At 40.1% G+C, this 16094-nt stretch overlaps 1 protein-coding gene across 1 annotated transcript; it reads left to right on the forward strand.

The window, feature by feature from the left end:
- Window positions 1–453: 453 nt before the first annotated feature.
- On the forward strand, window positions 454–15729 carry RUVBL1 (RuvB like AAA ATPase 1). Its single transcript, XM_015875436.2, has 11 exons — window positions 454–704; window positions 1549–1635; window positions 2287–2419; window positions 5810–5961; window positions 7200–7289; window positions 8123–8272; window positions 10105–10168; window positions 11108–11306; window positions 12065–12167; window positions 14743–14834; window positions 15153–15729. The coding sequence occupies exons 2-11, from the start codon at window positions 1588–1590 to the stop codon at window positions 15310–15312; spliced, it is 1191 nt and encodes a 396-aa protein (XP_015730922.1). The 5' UTR covers window positions 454–704; window positions 1549–1587; the 3' UTR covers window positions 15313–15729.
- Window positions 15730–16094: the final 365 nt, after the last annotated feature.

The following is a 16094-nucleotide window of genomic DNA, read 5'->3' on the forward strand; positions in this document are numbered from 1 at the left end:
TCGACGTGGGGAGGAGCTGTCCGTCGCTATATTATACTGTTATAAAAAAGGCGAAGTTAAAGGCTCAGATATTGCCGTGGGCACGTAAAACGTAAATAACTGCTGGTTAAAAATTAACCAGCAGTGGTTAAATTAACACACTGGTAAAGGCAGGACGACAGCAAAGCCCACCCAAAGGCTCGGCCCCTGCTCGGTCCCGGCCCATCTCCCCACACCCACCCTCCCCCGCACCTCGCCGCCGCACGCCGGACCGCTTTGAGTCGAGAGCGCAGCCGACGGAATGCGGCGACAGACGGCCCACACACTCTCAAATATGTATCGCCAGGCCCGCCGCTGCAGCTCGTCCGGTGAACAGGTCACGCCTAACCGCAGACACCATCACAACAGCCGCGCGAGGCGCGGCAGACGCAGGGCCAATTGACGAGACGCGCGGGAGCGGGGGAGCCCGAGGAGGCCGCGCGCCGGCGTAGGCCTTGGTAACGCGCGGGCCGCGTGATGCGCGGGTGGACGTGAGGGAGAAGGGAGACCCGTGGCGCCGATGAAGATCGAGGAGGTGAACCGAGCAACCTGCGACAGACGCATCCGCGGCAATCCGCAGCACAACAGCCTGTTAACTGGGCCCTCCGGGGGCTGCGACGAGACGGCGGCACTCCGCCAAACCGGCGGGCCGCCGCGCCTGGTGCGGACAGGAGAACGCGCGGGAGGTGAGAGATGGGCCCCTGCACCTGGCGCACTGCTCGCGGGCTGGCACGGCCGCCGATCATAGAGCGCCAGGCCCGGGCTGTGAGATTCGCCCGTTACTACTCGCTGGATTGTCGGATAAACGATCTACAGGGTTTTAAGGCTCCACTTCAAAGATTGGTGCCCGTGAGGTGGTGCAGGGCCCAGCCAAGTCCGCCTGCTCCGCTCGCGACAGGCCGGGTGGGGGTTTGTCACAGAATGACCCGGGTTGGAAGGGACTGGACTCAAGGATCATGTTTCAACCCCCTGCCGTGGAAGGGCCACGCAAAATCATATATCACCTTTACTAGATCAGGTTGCCCCGCAACAGGTCCGCCGTCAGCAACGCTGGGTCACTTGACAAGCACCTCCAAGGTATGGGGCAGTCCACAACCTCCCTGGGCAGCCTGGTTTCGCAGGGCCCTAACCTGAACTCTCCTAGTGAAGAACTTCCCCCTAACATCCAACCTAAATCTTCCCTCTTTTAACTTCAAACCATTTCCCCGTGTCCTGCTATTATCAGCCCTTTCCAAGAGTTTACTCCCCTCTTGCTCTGTTTTTAGGCTTTGATACCTGCGTGCAGCTCTGCAAGGGGAAAAAGATCCCCAGCTCTTTGGTTTGAGTTCTGTTTGATTTATTTCTTTAATGTGCCAGATACAGGGACTGCAGGAAGTGATTTCTTTCTTACCTCACTCCTATGTATAACATTGAACTGCAGTTTAATTTTGGCACCTCAGAAGATCAGTAGTTCTAAACACTTCTAGTATCACTGGAATTAAATGTATTTTAACAGTACTCTTGTTAATGGTGCCAACCCTTATCCTGCAGGCTTGTGGGGTTATAGTAGAGCTCATCAAAAGCAAGAAGATGGCTGGCAGAGCTGTCCTGTTGGCAGGACCTCCTGGAACTGGCAAGGTATCCTGATATTTTTATTTTCCTTTTCTTGCAAGAAATAAAACCTTCTGAAATCCGCTGTAATTTAACGTGCTGCCACAAGCATTTTAGAATAGCGGTTATATATTGTCTTCATCTGCTGTTGTGTTTTTTTTCCTCCATTAAGGTATTGACACAGTCTCCTGTTTTGTGTTTAATTTTTGCCACGTCATTAGCACTGGCAGCATCCTCTGGTTTGTGCAGCCATCATTAGTGCGAAAGCACCTAATATAGGTTGCCAAACACAGAGGCAGGACAGTTTCTGATTAGTCTTATAAGTTAATTCGATATTAAAAGCCTAAATAGTTATTCTTTTTAGTTGTTTTTCCCTTTCCATCTCATTTCTATAAGATGTTAAATTCAGAAGTCCACTATCATTCCTTTACAGTGTTTATAAGTCATTGGTAGAAGTCACCTTATGCGTGTCTAATTTGTTTTGGTGGGAGATGTTTGTTATATGTGAGAGATGTCAGAGCAGTTATAATATAGTATATATATGTATATATATATATAATACTATAGTATAGTAGTAGTAGTTGATAGAGTGAAGGTGATACGATGAGGAAAGTTAACTTAGTGCAGAAAGAATCCTCATAAAAATGAAATGCTTAATTTCTTTTTCCATTTTTAAAGACTGCCTTGGCTTTAGCTATTGCTCAGGAACTTGGCAGTAAAGTTCCCTTTTGTCCTATGGTTGGAAGTGAGGTCTATTCTACTGAAATCAAGAAAACAGAAGTTCTGATGGAAAACTTCAGACGAGCAATTGGTAAGTTTCAGAAAAACAGAAACGTTTTTATGTGATACTTACATTGTTTTTTCTAGTGATCTGAAAAGGAAAAATCTTGGTGGTCACGGTGGTTTCCAGAACATGATGTGAACTTTTCTTCAATGCTGATCTTAAACTGGGGAATCTCTCCCACACTTAGTAGAGTCAGTAAGGTTTTCTGGATATAAATGCTTGTGTCCCACAGATATTTTTACTTACTCTCCTCCCCCAGGATCTCTTCTTGTCCTCCAGGTTCCACCTCCTGATGCCACCTGTGACACTCCAGAAATCTGAAAGAAAATCTGTTTTTAGTTTCTTACATTAGCAGAAATGCTTATAGACAGCAAAATGCTTTCCCTTGTACTTTAGTGATTCCACCTTGCTGAGCAAGCAGCCTTCTCGAGGGGTTCCCAAGTGGCAGCATTAGCCTGGCTCAGTGTTCCAGTGAGCACAGAGGAAGTTCCATGCCAGCAAAATAAATAATATCTTCAATATCTTCCTCAATTCTAGAGTGCTTTTACAAAGTCAACGTAAATTGGGTAAATTTGCAACGCGACCTCACTAAGTAGTTAAAATCTCTTTTATGATCTCTGCTGACAGCTGATAAATGCGGTTAAAATGGCCCTTGTTTGTGTAAGGATTGCCTAAAGATGACCTAACTGAAAAACTGAACTTATTAACAGTTAATTTCCCTGATTTCTCTGCCGTGTTTCCTCTCTGACTTCATCTGAGTATCTGGGGGTGGTGAAGAGGTCTCTCAGTTCTGCAACCAAGTAAAAGTATTCCATTCATTTTCATAAGAAAAACCTTCAGTAGTCTCTGGTCTAGTTACCATGAATCTGGCAGGGCCTGGGGGATGGAAGCCAAAGACTGAGCAGTCTGCAATATTTCCTTGATGTGATGAAGTACCCTGTCAGAGATCTGGAAACTTGAACCAACAGATGAAACTTCTGCCATCCATGTTGTCATTTCTGGAGATAGCTGGATTTTAACTCCTGGGTTAACAGCCAGCTACATTGTTAGTCCTCCGCATTCCCTGAATGTCAGCAGAAAGACACTTCTAAACAAATATTGGCGTTCATGAAAGATGGAACTTCTTTTATTCCTTTCTGTTGAACTCCGTGTCACATTTTCATGACAACTTTTATTGAATATTTTTATCAGTGTAAAAAAAAAAAGAAACAAATATTTTAAAGGATCAGCTGTTCTTTATTACAGTGGAATGTTTTCCAATCGTGTTTAAATCTTGGTTACATTTTAGATCACCTGCCTGGCAAATAAATAATTTAAAAGAGTAAATGTTCTCAAAAAGGATTTTTTATGCACAGTGCAGCTGTGGCTGAGTGCAGGGAATAAAAATCTCATACAGTTGGCCCCTATTTTATTTATTTTTTGCTTGATTGGTGTGAAACCTTCCTTTAGGGGGCTCAAATTGTAAAAATCATTAGGGATGTGTTAGCAGCCTACCAACGTGGTGACAGAAACTAACTAGTATTAAAGAGTTCAATTGCAGTAAAGAACTGGAATAACCCCTTAGATACAGGGAAACAATATGCTGTCTATGAGTTGTAACTGCCAGTAAATCAAACAAGCACTACTGAAGTCCACAGCACCTTTGAGCCAAAATATGAAGTTTTCTGCAATTTCTTTCCTGGGCTTGTGCTTCTGATTTGTAATTAGGAAATGTCTCTGTTTAAGTTAAGGAGGTCTTTTAAGAGTTAAGCTGATCCATGCAGATTGATTTTGAAACAAAAGACAGTCAACAGAAAATTCAAAACACTGATTGCTTTTTTTCAGATCTTGTTAAGCTCTGAACTGATTCAGCTTTGCTTTGTATTGTGGAACAGAATTTGCTCGAGTCTGATTATTTTCAAATGAAATAAAGCTTAAAGATGTGATTTAAGACCATGCAAATATACCCCAAAGATGAATGTCTTGCAGTTTGTGGGGGCAAAATAGGACTTAAGCTGAAACATTAAAAACAAAAGGGAAAAGCAAGACTGCAAATGTCCAGAGTTTACCACAGAGAGTTCTACTGTACAGAATCCCATATTACTGAATGCTCCTTGCAGATGTTGTCTATGTGACACAGCCTCATCTTGCTCAATTTCATCATTCAGAGGTTCATTACTTTAATGTTTTGGCATACGTGAAAAACATTTGAAACATTTTCTGAAATTAACTTTGTGTAGAACTTCCAGGTTATGGTAAGTAAGAGAAAGCACACGTTTCTTACCAAGAAGTTATCCTCTTATCCGAAAACCCCACGATTTCTCACATTTCAAATCCTATCCTTAATTTGGGTCCAGTAGAGGGAGACAGACTCTTATTTGTCAGTCCTTTCTATTTCCCTATCAGCAACTCAAGATTACTGGTGAAGTGTCTGATCTATTTCAAAGCAAAATGAAAAGTTAAGGAACAAGGAAAGTTTTATAAAGTCCTAATAGCCTCAGACTGCACAGGATGATTTCCTTGTATCTTGTTACAGCCTATTCATCATTTTTGGTATGGCATGTGTGTCTCATAAAATACTTTATAGAGTCTCCTCAGATGTGGGTTCTTTGAAATTTTATGTACTTAGAGCGTCTGCATAATTGTGGTGGTGATGATAGTGGTTTTTCTTCGGCACAGTCTAAACATTAAACTCTTCAGCTCTGTATTATTTATCAGTTTAAAATGACTTTTAGTCCATTACAATGGTTTTGGCTTAGAATATTGTAATGTTTTCTCAACTCACTGAAAAACAGTGAAGCAAGGATGTCACTGTCTCCTATTTTGAAACAGTTTTAAGCTTGCTTTGACAGATTCTGTTAAACTTTGTCTAACTCACCTCTCACTTATAACTTAGTAAAATAATATATCTTGTTTTTCTTAAAAACAAAGGTTTTTTTGAAGTTACTTTTGTTCCTCCTCTATCCTGACTTCATGGGACTTTTCTGAAAGCATGAAAATCACGTACAACTCACAGTTGTGCTGTTGCTGCTGATCTTTAGTTTCAGAATTCTGATCAACTGTTGATCTTCAGTTTAAAGTTACTAGTCAGGCAATTGCCCTCTTTGAGTGGAGGTAAAAGAGAGAGGATGCTGATATCTGCTTAAAGAATGAATAATAAGCAGCAGAAAGAAAATAATTTCCTAGAGTTTAATAAGCTGCTTTTTGGATCAGAACATAGGTTGAATATTGAAAAACTATAATTATCTTTCAAATTTTGGAATTAAAGAACTCCAGTTAAAGGTAACAAACCCTAACAATATATTAAAAACTGTATTATATTTTACATCAATAATGTATTATATTCTACATCAATATGTTAGTATTGATGTAGAAGAGTCTTGAGTGCTTTTGGTCATTGATTTGTGCAATTAAACTATTCCAAACAATTGCTTCCAGGATTGAGGATTAAAGAGACCAAGGAGGTGTACGAAGGAGAAGTCACAGAATTAACTCCATGTGAGACTGAAAACCCTATGGGGGGCTACGGCAAAACAATCAGCCATGTAATTATAGGACTCAAAACTGCAAAGGGCACCAAACAGTTGAAGGTACGTATGGTAGAGTTTCAAAATTTCCTTCAAAATGTCACATCTGCATCTTTTGTTTTTACCAGTTCTTGATCCCCACGTGGGTAGAATAACAGTGCAAAGAAACTGTTTTGCTAGGCAGCATTGTCTTACTCCTGAACACGTACTTTTGTCTCTTCAGTGTTTGTATGTTTTGGATATTGGTCTTTTCTCCTACTTATTGAAACTTTGTCGTCACTCTTAACAGCTCCTGTTACTTTTCTGTTTTGACAACACACACTTGTGAGCATTCAAGTTAAAAGATTTAACCAGCAAAAGATTCCGATGCAGTTTTGCGGCAACATCAGTAGCTCACAGAAAAGCAGGTTCAGTGGGGAATCAGAACTATGACCTGATATGCTCACAGTGACTGCAGCTGTAACTTCACATTCATAATAGCAAATGTTCAAGAAGGTTTATTCATTTTTGTTTTGCCTGATACTCAACTGAATTTTTGAGAACAGTTTTGGCAAATTTTGTCTGCTTCTATATAAATTGTTCTTTCTGCCACAGTTCTTTTTATGTGTGGAGATATGCTTTAGTGAATACGTGATAGAGAACTAGAAATTGAGCTGGTATGTTGCCAGCTCAGCCCCACTTTCCCTTTGTTTTCTTGTCTCTGTCCTTATTGTTTAATTTCCCTGTCAGAATACGAGAGCTGAAAGCTGTCTCTGTTGTTAAGTATCAACTTGCATTTGTTCACACTGAAAACAAGAAAATGCAGAGGAAAAATGAATAAATACATACTATGAGAAACAATAGCATCTCATATTCCACGTCCGCTCTCCCTCACAGCTTGACAGAGGATGCAGACTGAGGATCAAGTAGCACAACGCAGTGCAATAGTCAGTTTTTGTAAAAGTTTTGCTAGAAAGCAAGTGAAGCACCACATCCTAAGTGTAAACACATTGTCACATTACACAAAGGCATAACTGGTATCATTATGTTTTTGGCACTTAATGTCACTTTCTTCAGACAGATATTTTTGTGTAAGAAAATAAGTTTTATGCATCTTCTTTAGATTTTACAGTAAAGACTTAAGTTGTACTCTACTGCTACTCCAGGTGTCACAGCTTTATAAAATCCTAGCAGGTATTACTGGGAGAAGTTGAAGTTTAATTTTGCTTGATGGAAGCGTGCTTTAGCCTAAACTTCTGTTTGTTGATTACCATATTAATATGGAACTGTTTTCACCAACTGTGATGTTTGTTTGTCTGCAGCTGGACCCCAGCATATTTGAAAGCTTGCAGAAAGAACGAGTGGAAACAGGCGATGTTATTTATATTGAAGCAAACAGTGGAGCCGTCAAGGTAAAATGAAAGTTCTGCATTTTTATGCAGGTGGATGTGTTCTTGCAGGTCTTTGTCAGAAAGCTCGCCCATTTGTTAAGCTTAATTGACATGAAATGGGTACGTGAAAGTTTTAAAAGTGCCCAACGTTATCCTTATCTGGTAAGAAAAATATCTCTTGCACTGAAAGAGCATGGTCATCTGGTTCATGATTAAGGTCATCTTGCAAGGAAACTATCACTGATGCTGCCTGGTTCAGTTTCCTTTTCTGTAAGATCAAGACATCTTTAAGGAAAGATGGGGGAAAAAAACAGCAAGCAACTTTAGTCGTTTTCAGGCTGACATGTGCAGTGTATTTAATCTTTCTTTTATCGCTCTGGTATTTTCTCCACAAGATATATACATGTAGAAGGGAACACTGCATTAGTTAGCATTCTTTTCATATCTGATTTGGAAAGTAGCGATACTTGCTGTTTAATGGATGACCATAATATTTTCTATCATATAATAAATCACCCACCTACAAAGGAGTGTTGAACAGTTCTCCTAATCTCTAGCTAATCATCTGGATTTGTCCTTTAGCAAGAATTGCATACAGTTAAAATAAAGGGAGAGAGGAGTGGAATATTCTTACCACCAAAATATCAGGTGCTTTTCAACAGGGTATTTTGAGCTTTGATCAGTAGATACAGCGTGCTTGTTGCTAAGCAGGGAGCGGGATGTCTGAACTGTCAGACAGAAGTTTGTCAGGACTGGAGTTGTGAACAGTTGTGAACTAAGCCCTTTATCAAGTTTGTCACTCAAGGTTTTGGCACCAAAACAAATCCTATACCTAAATTTCTGTCTTTCTTCAGAGGCAAGGCAGATGTGATACCTATGCTACAGAATTTGACCTTGAAGCTGAAGAGTATGTTCCTTTGCCAAAGGGTGACGTGCACAAGAAAAAGGAAATTATTCAGGATGTTACCCTGCATGACTTGGATGTGGCCAATGCTCGACCTCAGGTATCTAATTACACAGATCAAGCCTTTACAGAAAAAATATTGAACATAGTTCTGGTGGTTTCTAGAATAATCAAGAAGATACAGGAAGTTTTGAGATGTTGTAAAATACCCTTGAAGACACTGCCATAGGAGAAACAGGAGGTATCTCAAAGGCCACTCTGACTACTCTCTGCAAGGAGTGTTTGCTGCAGTGTGGGCTGCTCCTCTTGACCAAAGAAAGAGGTCATAGAGTCATTAAAATTGAAAAAGATCTCTCATCAACATAATAGAATGGCAATACAGGTGTAATAACAGAGGGACTAGCACAATGGAAAGGTGTTACAAAGAAAAAGTACTCACCCATCTCTGAAGATCTAAGCTCACAAAGGAGGGATCTGCAACCAGACTCATTCCTTAGCAGCAGTCAGCCCTTAAATGAGGTCTAGGAGAGATGCAGCCAGGCTCCACCCTTCCTGCCACACAACTGAACTGTCTTCACCTGTGCTCCCAGGGGCTGACTGGGTCCTTTTCCCAGGTGCTCAATCAGTGGTTCAGTCAGTGGTTCAGGCTGTGACTCAACAGTTAGCATGCACTTCTTAAGATCATCAAGTCCAACTTTCAACCATTATGCCCAGTAGAATCCTGTTCTTAAGTGCCACATCTACATGTTTCTTGAATTCCTCCAGGGACAGTGACTCCACCTCTTCCCCAGGCAGCCTGTGTTCCAGTATTTGACAGCTCTTTCAGATAATAAATTTTTCCTAATATCCAACATTAAAAAATAATAAATTTAAGCACCTTGCCCTGGGAAAACCTTCTGTTCGATCATTGTGTCTCCCTTGCCAGGTAAAATTACTCCTTTCTCTCCATAAGGAGAGATTGTGAGGTAGCAGCAGTGGGTATGCAGGCAGTCTGCATAATTGTATTTGTTGAAAGTTGAGAACAGATTAATTTCTTCTGCTTTGTAGTTACAGCTTTGTGGTTGTAAAATAGAAATTGCAAGGACCATAATAAATTATAGAATATCCTGAGTTGGAATGGACCCATAAGGATCATCAGGTCCAACTCTTGGCTCCACACATGAGAACCCAAAGATCAGACCATGTGCCTGATCACTAAGTGTTTTTGACCTTGCTGTAGATTCTCTTAATTTCCAAACGCTTCAAAATTCAAATTCAAAACGCTTCCTTCAGAAACGTTCCATAACCTCACATTAAACTTCCTTGATTTGCAGTAGAGCTCTGAAGTCACTGCATTAAAAAAGTTGAAAATAGGAGAATTAGCCCTTTCTGTATCATAACGTAAACAAAGGAAGGAGGAAACTCCTTCTCTGTCATAAACAAAAGCCACTGACAATACAGTATTTGTGTTTAAAGGCTGGCACCCCTATGATATGATATTACAAGCCCTTAACCTACATTTCAGAATAAACATCCTTTTTCCAACAAAATCATTTACCTGATAAAATCAAGGAATTCTAAAGTGTTAGAACTCAGCATAATTGTTCCTGTGTTGACAGGTTGAACAATTACAATGCACACGAAATCCAAAGACTCTGTTTCCTGATGTTTTCAGTTCTTATGAGCTTCTCTATGACAATTTTTAAAAGCAGATATCTCGGTGTTTTTTTTATATACTTTGCAAGGTTAAAGAAAGAGTGAGGAAATAATAGCTAATTGAACAGTTAGAATGCCACTGTGGTGAAGCGACGTAACCTTTGACAGGTTATCAACCACTGCTGAATAAAGTGTCAGTTCAACTGCAAGAAAGAACTGCTTTAACCAACTCCCAGTTCTTAATATTCTCGTGGTACGTGTTCACTTCAGGACTTAATTACTGTAACTTTCTTCTAGGGTGGGCAAGACATCCTTTCTATGATGGGACAGCTGATGAAGCCTAAGAAAACTGAAATTACTGGTATGAACCCTGCATCGTGCTTTCAGACCATCATCACCTATGTTTCCAGTTAGAAAAGCATTAAAAAATGGGTTATTAATGCAGCATCTATAATGATGAATGCCTACAAATAATGTTTTGTTTTTCAAAAATGTTCCGATTTAGCTGGCAACAGTGCAAACTTTGCTGGTTCACGTAGTTTTCAACTACATACTGTGTTCTGCATCCATGTTTTTGGAAAGAAAGAGGTCAGAGAGCCAGTGCTGTCCTTCTCCAAATATTTCTGCTCAAGAGTATGTGGTTGAACATAGATTGCTCCAAAAGTAATACCTGCTTATTTCCCTGGAAACTGCAACAGGTACAAAGAGCACAGTTACAATAGTTGGTAGAGCAAATTGTCAGCTACAAAACACTCCTTTTCAACACTGTCACAATCAATTAGCTCTGCATTTTCACCAGTAGCGGAACAAGAGCCTGTGTGCCAAGATTATAAAGATCTGCACCAGCACAGGTGACTCACTGTCACCACTGCTGAAATGCACCACCCACCCCCTCACTGTGCTTACGTCTACTGTAGGGTCTCCATAAATGCAAATCAGCGGGTGCCATTTTTACCACATGGGAGAATTCAGTCCCACACCTTTGTTTCATTACACTTCCATGTCAGATGTCATTTTGTCAGACTGCCCTTCTGCTGCCATCTGTCATGTGGCAACAACATGTAACAGAACATTGGTGGAAATTTTCAAACTCTACTGCTATACCACCAGCATCCGCCTCCGTTGTCATGGGCCAACATAATAAATAGCCATTACTTTCAGAGAAGCCCTCATATTTTCTTAGAGCTTTGCTAAGTTGCAAACTGACACCTCAAAAATAAAGAAAAATGTATTGATTGCTTTAAGTCTTTCATAGAAACTCACTAGCAGAGTTACTAATGGTTTGTTTTGTTTCTCATAGATAAACTTCGAGGGGAAATAAATAAAGTGGTAAATAAATACATTGATCAAGGCATTGCAGAGCTGGTCCCGGGCGTACTGTTTGTAGATGAGGTTCACATGCTGGATATTGAATGTTTCACATACCTGCACCGAGCACTGGAATCTTCTATTTCCCCCATTGTAATCTTTGCGTCCAATCGAGGAAACTGTGTAATCAGGTACGTTTCATGTTGAATTTTCCAGTTTGCATCAGCCCATAAGCCATGGAGTGAGTCGTATCAGCAGTGTTAGAACGTTTGAAAGCTTTTGTCTCTGATACTGACATCTGTGAAAACACCCTGTGTGGGTTGAAAGCTGCATCGGTGCTTAGGAATTGTCAGCTTCACTAAGAGAAACTCGTTTAGTGCCACACGAACTGAATTAAAGCAGGTTAGAACAACTTGTATTTCTGCTGACACATCCCTCTTTTTCTCTAAACTGTATTGCCTGCATGTTCTCTTACCGTTACCTCTCTCTTCAGGTATCTCAACACAGCTCCTGTAGAACCAGAAATGTGAACTTCTGCTATTGTAGTTTTCTCCTTCTGAATCAATTTGTTGTTTGCTATCCTTGTTGTTTAAGGCTTAAACTTCCTGTTCTTACTGCTGAACCATATTACAGTTCATCCTCTCATTGCTCCTTTCTTTTCTACTGTAGCGGTCTTGATTTTTGTATCTCCAGCCTTGCCAACTTACCTCCTGTTTTTAATCTGTGCTCCACTTCCACTTCAGTGTTTTGCACCACACAGTTTCTTTCAGGCTGTCCAGTATGAACTTCAAGCTAGAACGTTTCCTGTCAGTGTCTGGAGAGTGTGTCTCTATGGGAATACAGAAGAGCTGTAAATTAGTGGACATAGAGTCAGTTACTACTGATTTTAGTCAAATCAGTGTGCTGTATTCAGAATATCTGATCCTTTTCCATTTGTTTTCCCCTTTAGAGGCACAGAGGATGTAGTGTCTCCTCATGGAATACCACTGGACCTGCTGGACAGAGTGATGATTATCCGAACCATGTTGTATACGCCTCAAGAAATGAAACAGGTATACAGAGCATCTTAAGAGCTTCTAAAAAATACATGGGGTTCTACTTTCCTGGGATAAGGTGAAGGGATTTTTGTGCTCCTAGATAAGTTTGGAATCTTAGCGCGGTAAACATTACAGAGTTACACTTCTGAATGCTCGAAACCTTTCCTGTGGGGCCATGGCTGTGTACTGTGTATCGATTATAATGCTTAGGTGCCATTATGATGCATCGTGTCAAAGATCCCCCTCATTAGCGTCTCAATGCTGTGAAGTGACACAATGCAGCAGACATTACAGTTTATCATGTCAATTCTTTGTATTATTTAAGAGATAGTGTCAATGGAGGAGAGCGTTTCCACCAGATAATAGTCTCTTGCTGCTGGATAAGTGCCAAGGTGAAGCTGAGGCATTTCTTGAATATAAACGTGGGGGCAAAGCTTCATTTCATTTTGTTTGAGGAGCTTTTCACATAGGGCTGTTGTGAACCACGCTCAGGATGATTTTTTTGTACCTAAAAGGGTACTTAAAAGCATTACAATGTAGATAATAGAAGCAGCCCAGAGATGTATTAATGTGATTGAATTGCCTGTGTACTAAACAGGTTTTAAAGCAAGACTTCTGCTCAGTCTGCAGGTGTTAAAAACTGTTGTCTGAACTTCTCTATACTGTATGTGAATTTTATGCAGTAAGAGTAGTAGGAAAACGTACTTTAAAATAGCTTAACAAAAAGCAATGCAGTGTACTGTGCTACCATGCAGATAATATAGTGTTAAAGAGCTAATTTCTAAACTGATGATTTCTTAGAAGAGTTGGGTTAAATGCTTAAATCCCGGGGCTGAGGGAGATGTAGTGTTTGCAGTAGCTTTTTCTAAAGCTAAAAATGGATCTGGACATTTTCTCCCATAAACCACATAGTTAAATAATCTCATCTTCCCATAGATGAGGATTTTTCTATTACTTCTTTTGAGAGAGGAGGAGGAGGCGGCACTTACTACATTTCAGTTTCTAACTGAACACAGCTTAGGAGGGATAATAAAAATGAGAGACGTCCATAACTGTCTCTATTTTTTGCTCCCATTTTTCTTTCATTCTAGGAGGTTGTTTTCATTGTGTTTCTATGTGGGACTCTCTGCCTTGACATCTCACAATTGATTTGCTGATCAGTACAGTAATTTTGTGTCTATTGAAAGTTAGTTCATAACCAGTAGAAATCTCATTGTGTGGTTCTGCTGTCAGAAACACCCAGTTACCTTATTGCAACCAGGACAGGGATACAATGATTCTAGGATAACCCCTTTATATGTAGATACTAGTCACACTTCTTCCCTGCTGTTAGATGGAAGAGGTTGCACCTGATGAACAATGGGTGTTAGTTATTTCACCTGGTAAACACTACTTTTCCTATTTGAAGTAAGCGTGTTCGTATGTATTTTCTGGGTTACTGCCTTAGACCCTGATCCTTCAGTGAGATTCTACCAGGTTGCTAGATAAAAAGTTTTAAGAGATAGATAGTTATTCTAAGGTAAGTGGCACTCAAGGTGTCTTGTTTCTAACAGGGGAAGAGTAAAGCAGTAGTATTGGAATGAATGAAAAGTGCTGTTCGGGTGATCTATCGGATGTGACAGGTCTTCAATTTGGAATTGCAGTTTGCAGGGGCCATTTCTGATATTCAGTATTAATGTCTTAGCACAACTTTCTGCTATTTCAAACCCCTCTTTTACTCTCTTCCCTACCCTGACTCCCCTGGCGCATTTTTATGGCTTTAATTTAAACAAGTGCTTCTTGATATCTTGTTTACAAAGCTGCCAAAGTGAAAAATACCTGTATTATATGAGGCTTGCAGTTCCAGAGTTATCTCAGCACTACAACACAACATCATTATCCAGTCTGCCCCTTATCACTCGGCTGGTAATACGGACTACCGAGAGACTTGCGCCACTTCTGTTACAGCTTTATATGCTCAGGCTTATTGTGATATCTTGCTCTCCAACTTTGTGAAGATCTGCAAACTGGTACAAGCCTTAGGACTGTTCTTGAAAGATTAGATTTTTCTTAGTGATTTTTTTTCTTCTTGCATGAATAGGTGAATCTAAGAAAGTAACTTTTTGATTTATTTTACAATTGTATTGTCAACGGAATAAAAAGTGCGTTGTGAGCTGCTATGGGAAGTGTAGCTTTGTGTAGGGCTTGTTGGAACACACAACAATACACTGCAAAATGTAGGAACTGGTGTTGCTGCCCACAAGGCTCCAGCTGTTGCCATTATTCTCTGTGTACTTTATCGATTTCCTTGCATAATTCTCTTACTCTGCTTCTCATTAGTAGATCCACCTTGCGAACCATGCACAATCATCACAAAGTACAGTCAAAACATCAACCTGCTTTTATGATTATCAACATGATGTTTGCCCATTCAAAGACGGAATTCCACAGATCAGTTGTAGTGTAGAGGTAAACTACAGCAGGATAAGTTCGTACCGTATCATTTTATAGCACATCCCCATTGCTAAGCTGACAGTGCATCTAGGAAATAAACTAAGTAATCTAACATGCTAACAGCCTGGGCTGTTACCTGACTTACTTATTCCAACAGATCATAAAACTTCGTGCCCAGACGGAAGGAATTAATATTAGTGAAGAAGCTCTAAATCATTTAGGGGAAATTGGAACCAAAACAACCTTAAGGTGAGTTGAATGCAATTGGTTTTTCTCTCATACTTTGTAAGCATGACCGGGTCTTAAAACTCCATAGGATAATTCACTCTTGAAGCAAGACAGCTCACTCCCATACTGTAACACTGTGTTAAGAAGACTTAACACTGCTAAAGGTTTGTAATGCTCCTGTTGCCTTGTTTAAGGGATGTACCAGCTATAGAATCTTACAGATTTCTTTTTATATGACTAGAGCTGTGTGTTACTTAATAATTCTCCCACCCATACATTTATTCAGTTCACTGGAATGCACTGATCTGTAATTTTTCATCCATCTGTGTTTGGTCACAGGTACGCCGTGCAGCTACTGACCCCAGCTAACCTGCTTGCCAAGATTAATGGGAAAGACAGCATTGAGAAGGAGCATATTGAAGAAATAAATGAACTTTTCTATGACGCCAAGTCCTCGGCAAAAATCTTGGCTGATCAACAGGAGAAGTACATGAAATAAGCTTATTACATTAGATGCCTTGAAGCGGCGTTAACCCTTACCCAGGGCTGGCTTAAATAAGAAATGTTAATGGTTTGTCTCTTTTGGGACTGGAAAAATATTTAAATGTTGGACTGCTTTGTCAGGCCAGAATTAAATAGCAAGTGTTCTTATTACATTGTCAATGATAAGATGCTCTATGATATCTCTGTAACATCTTAGTCTCCATTTTATGAGTACCTGTGAAATGAATAGCTCTTGAACCACCAGTGTTTTTTAGATTTCATTACGGGAGAGCTCTAACTGAAGCTGATGCTTAAAAACAGTCTATTTTCTTTATGAATCTCCTTTTAAAATAGTTTCCTTTTACAGATGACTTTTTGGTTTTGAATCAAAGTTTGTCTGAAGTGGTTTATAATAAAGTATTTCAAGATCTAAGAACAAGTGCACGTTGGTGAAGTTATTGACCCTGACATTCCCTACTATAAAAGTGACTTAAAACCACTTACTGTTCATTTGGATTCAATATTGTTTTGATCACTTACTACTGTCACAGTCATGTGAAAACCTGCCCCATTCTTCAATATGGATTTTAGTATTGCCAGCCAGCCCTAATTATTTTCTGTGCTTTAAATGATGTGCCTACTCCATTCTCTACATCTGCACCTAAACAGCAGTGACAGAGATATGTAATGAATGATGTTTTTTGTTAAATCTCTGACTATTTTTGGCCAAGGAGCAAATCCTGCTTTCAAACCTGAAACCTCTTTCTGACTCCAAATGCACAAAGATGGCACATAGAG

This window comes from Coturnix japonica, chromosome 12, assembly GCF_001577835.2.
Source record: "Coturnix japonica isolate 7356 chromosome 12, Coturnix japonica 2.1, whole genome shotgun sequence".
Lineage (NCBI taxonomy): Eukaryota > Metazoa > Chordata > Aves > Galliformes > Phasianidae > Coturnix > Coturnix japonica.